General features: G+C 32.7%; 1 protein-coding gene across 1 annotated transcript in view; it reads left to right on the top strand.

Moving 5' to 3' along the window:
* The window catches only part of LOC107641051 (uncharacterized protein At4g15970-like), a 1,599-nt gene extending 675 nt beyond the window's left edge, over positions 1 to 924 (top strand). The window contains exon 2 of the mRNA XM_021123940.1: positions 412 to 924. Within this exon, the coding sequence (XP_020979599.1) occupies positions 412 to 924 (513 nt within the window). The remainder of the gene's footprint in view (positions 1 to 411) is intronic.

Genomic DNA, 3,361 nt, shown 5'->3' with positions numbered 1-3,361 from the left:
TTAGTATCAAACAAAATATCAAAAAAAAAATCAATTTTATATTTATATTTTCTGTGTCTTATTTTAAATGTCATATCTCAGTTTGTTCTGATTTCAAAACCAAATATTTTGTATTCTTTTAGTGTTGTGGAGCTAGCCTGAATTTCTAATTTTCTATATATACACTAATAATAACTCATGATGACTGGCGTTTACGTAGGATTAAGAAAAAAAAAAAAGCATGAAAACTATTTTTAACTGTTTCCCATATTCTAATCTTTATTTTGAAATGTAGCAAGTTTTGAATTGTTTTGACATCTAACTTAATTAAGAAACTTAATCAGGTTGAAAATTACTTATACACACCTAACACTTAACACTACTACCGCCACAATTTCTTGAACTTTTTTTATGTTTTCCTTTAATTTGCAGGATACTGATATAATGTGGCTAAGGAACCCCTTCAAATATTTTCAAGAAGATGCAGATTTTCAAACTTCTTGTGATAATTTCAATGGCGACTCCTCCGACCTAGATAACGCTCCAAATACAGGGTTCAGCTATGTAAAATCCAATGAAAAAACCATTTGGCTCTACAAGATTTGGTTCAATTCTAGGAAGGATTTTCCCAACATGCATGATCAAGATGTGTTCAACGAGATCAAAAGACTCCCTCAAATCTCAAGCATGAACCTGAAAATTAGGTTTCTTAGCCCAGAATATTTTGGCGGATTTTGCGAGTACTTCAAGGATTTTAACAAGCTTTGTACGATGCATGCTAATTGTTGTGTTGGATTGAAGAACAAAATCCATGATCTTAGCAACTTTCTTGAGGATTGGAGCAAGTACCTGGCGTTGCCTCAAAACATGAAAGGCAAAAAGGCACATTATTATCATTCTTGGAGTGTGCCATCATCATGCAGGTTCTATCCTAGTACAGAGTAGAAATATAAAATTATATAGGTGATGGAATAGATTTTAATAAATTAAACACCGATGCTATAGAAATGTATTCTTGATAATAACAAAAAATAAAATTTTACACTATATAAAAAATGAATTTTGATTGACGTATAATCATTTCGTTAAGTGTGATCGTTAGAATTTTTGTATTATTTCTAAATTCGAAGATTATCTATAATATTATTAAAAAAATATATGAAAATGGAAGTATATCTAAATTCGTGAAGATGATTGAGAGAGTTTGAATATTTTTCAATCAAAATCTACTGAATTGTTATTTTAGATTGAATAACAACTTTCTAATAGAACAAGGATTGCAAGATTATTTTGGTACATTAGAAACCAAAATTTTGAAATTGTATTATATGTAGCTATTGGTTCTCGTTAAATTCTAAAGTCAGAAGTAAAATAGAATATTTTATTATTTTTATTTAAACTTAAATAAAAATGATAATGACTTTAATTTATTTAAAATTTTTAACAATAAATGCCTCGTACAGAATACGAGAACATACACTAGTTTATAACAGTAAATGAAATCACCTATACAAGTCATATAATATGAAATAGCTAATGTAATTATAATCAATTATATGTATTGTAACACCTTTATTACTAAAATGTCACGCTTCCGGCTGTGCCACTCTGATAGCAAGAATATTACGATGACTTTTATATACTTAATAATAAAATAGGAGCCTTTTTAACTTCAAATCGTGTTGCTGTTTTTTTGAAAAACCAAAAGTTCTTTTTCTTTTTACAAACATGCATATATAAACAAATTCAATCACAATCTTTATATACATATATATACATAAACATATGAAATTTCTCATACAAGTAACTTACAAATATTATAAACGTACATATCATTACAACTCCTATCCCTTTTTACGAAAATATAATAACAAAGGAAAAGGGAAAAACTATAACTAATATATAAATATACAACACAATTAGAGGCACAGGAGAAATTCCATAAAAATTCTCATCCATCCTGAAAAGAGAAATCTATAGGGGGTGAGAACTTAACCAAACGGTCTCATTATAGGAGTTTTAGAATTGTTATAAGAAAATATATATAAAAGAAAACCGTTTTCAATCGTAGCGATCATCATTCGTCTTAGGAACCTTTTTTAAAAACCAACAGTTTATCATCCAAAATCCAAATTCATATTTTTCTCATAAAATCTTAAAAGTTACCTTAGCTGTTTGAATGATTATTCTGTTCCAAGTATATGTTCATTAATTCTATACTGAACCAGTTAGATTTTTCATACTTTGCTAAACCTCACACAAATCAATCATGGCTTTCGACCCATCACATAATCAATCAATACACAATCCACCAGAAGTCAATGTCCATATCAACATTTATCAACTAATCAAAATACGGCCTCCAGCCCAACTAGTCACGGCCTCCAGCCCAAAATAATCAAATTTCAGCCTCCAGCCCAAAACATAACCAAATCATGACCTTCGACCCAACATATAATGAAATCACAGTCTCAAAAGCATCAATTCTTTTACCAATACTTAGTCTCAAGACAGAATCAATCATAGGCACAAACAATACAAGGCAAACACAATTAGAGAGCAGTTACAGCAAGTAACACAATTAACAGTTAGATAGAATTCATCAGATAGGCAAACCAAAACACTTAAGTACACCCAAACAATAGCAAACAAATGCAGTATGATGCATGCATGTCCTACTGGCCATGAGCTCACGTGTCGGTTAAACTGTCAGAACCCCATCCAAATTCGATTGGCATCTCCCAGATTAGTCTCTCAGTTGCGCATCCCCAAGAGGAATAATTCCGTGGGAGAGTGCCTTACCACCTTCTCTTGGAGGTATACTCAGGGAGAAATATTCCGTAGGAGAGTGCCCTACTACCTTCTCCTGGATGCCGAAAAATTTCGTGGGATAGTGCACTACCACCTTGCAACCAGAGAGAGACATGAGAGAAATATTCTGATGGAGAGTGTCTTACCACCTTTCTCACTTTCAGCATACACAATTTAAAGAGGATGTAGAGAAAATATTCTAAGGGCAAGTGTCCTACCACCTTTTCTATTCCTAACCAACAATCAAAAGAGGATGTGAGAGAAACATTTTGAGAGAGAGTATCCTACCACCTTCTCCACTCCCAACCAACAATCAAAAGAAGATGTGGAAAGAACATTCCGAGTAAGAGTGCTCTACCACCTTCCCCACTTACAACTAACAATCAAAAGAGAATGTGAAAAAACATTCCGAAGGAGAGTGCCCTACCACCTTCCCCACTTCCATACCGCAACCGCATCTCCAGGAAGAATAATTCTGAGGGAGAATGTCCTACCACCTTTTTCTGGAGACATTGCCACATCAATATGCAAACGGGATTCACCACCGTTCTTGCCATTACAATCATTCAGA

This window comes from Arachis ipaensis, chromosome B05 (genome assembly GCF_000816755.2).
Source record: "Arachis ipaensis cultivar K30076 chromosome B05, Araip1.1, whole genome shotgun sequence".
Taxonomy (NCBI): Eukaryota; Viridiplantae; Streptophyta; class Magnoliopsida; order Fabales; family Fabaceae; genus Arachis; species Arachis ipaensis.
This window is presented reverse-complemented; position numbering and strand designations above follow the sequence as displayed.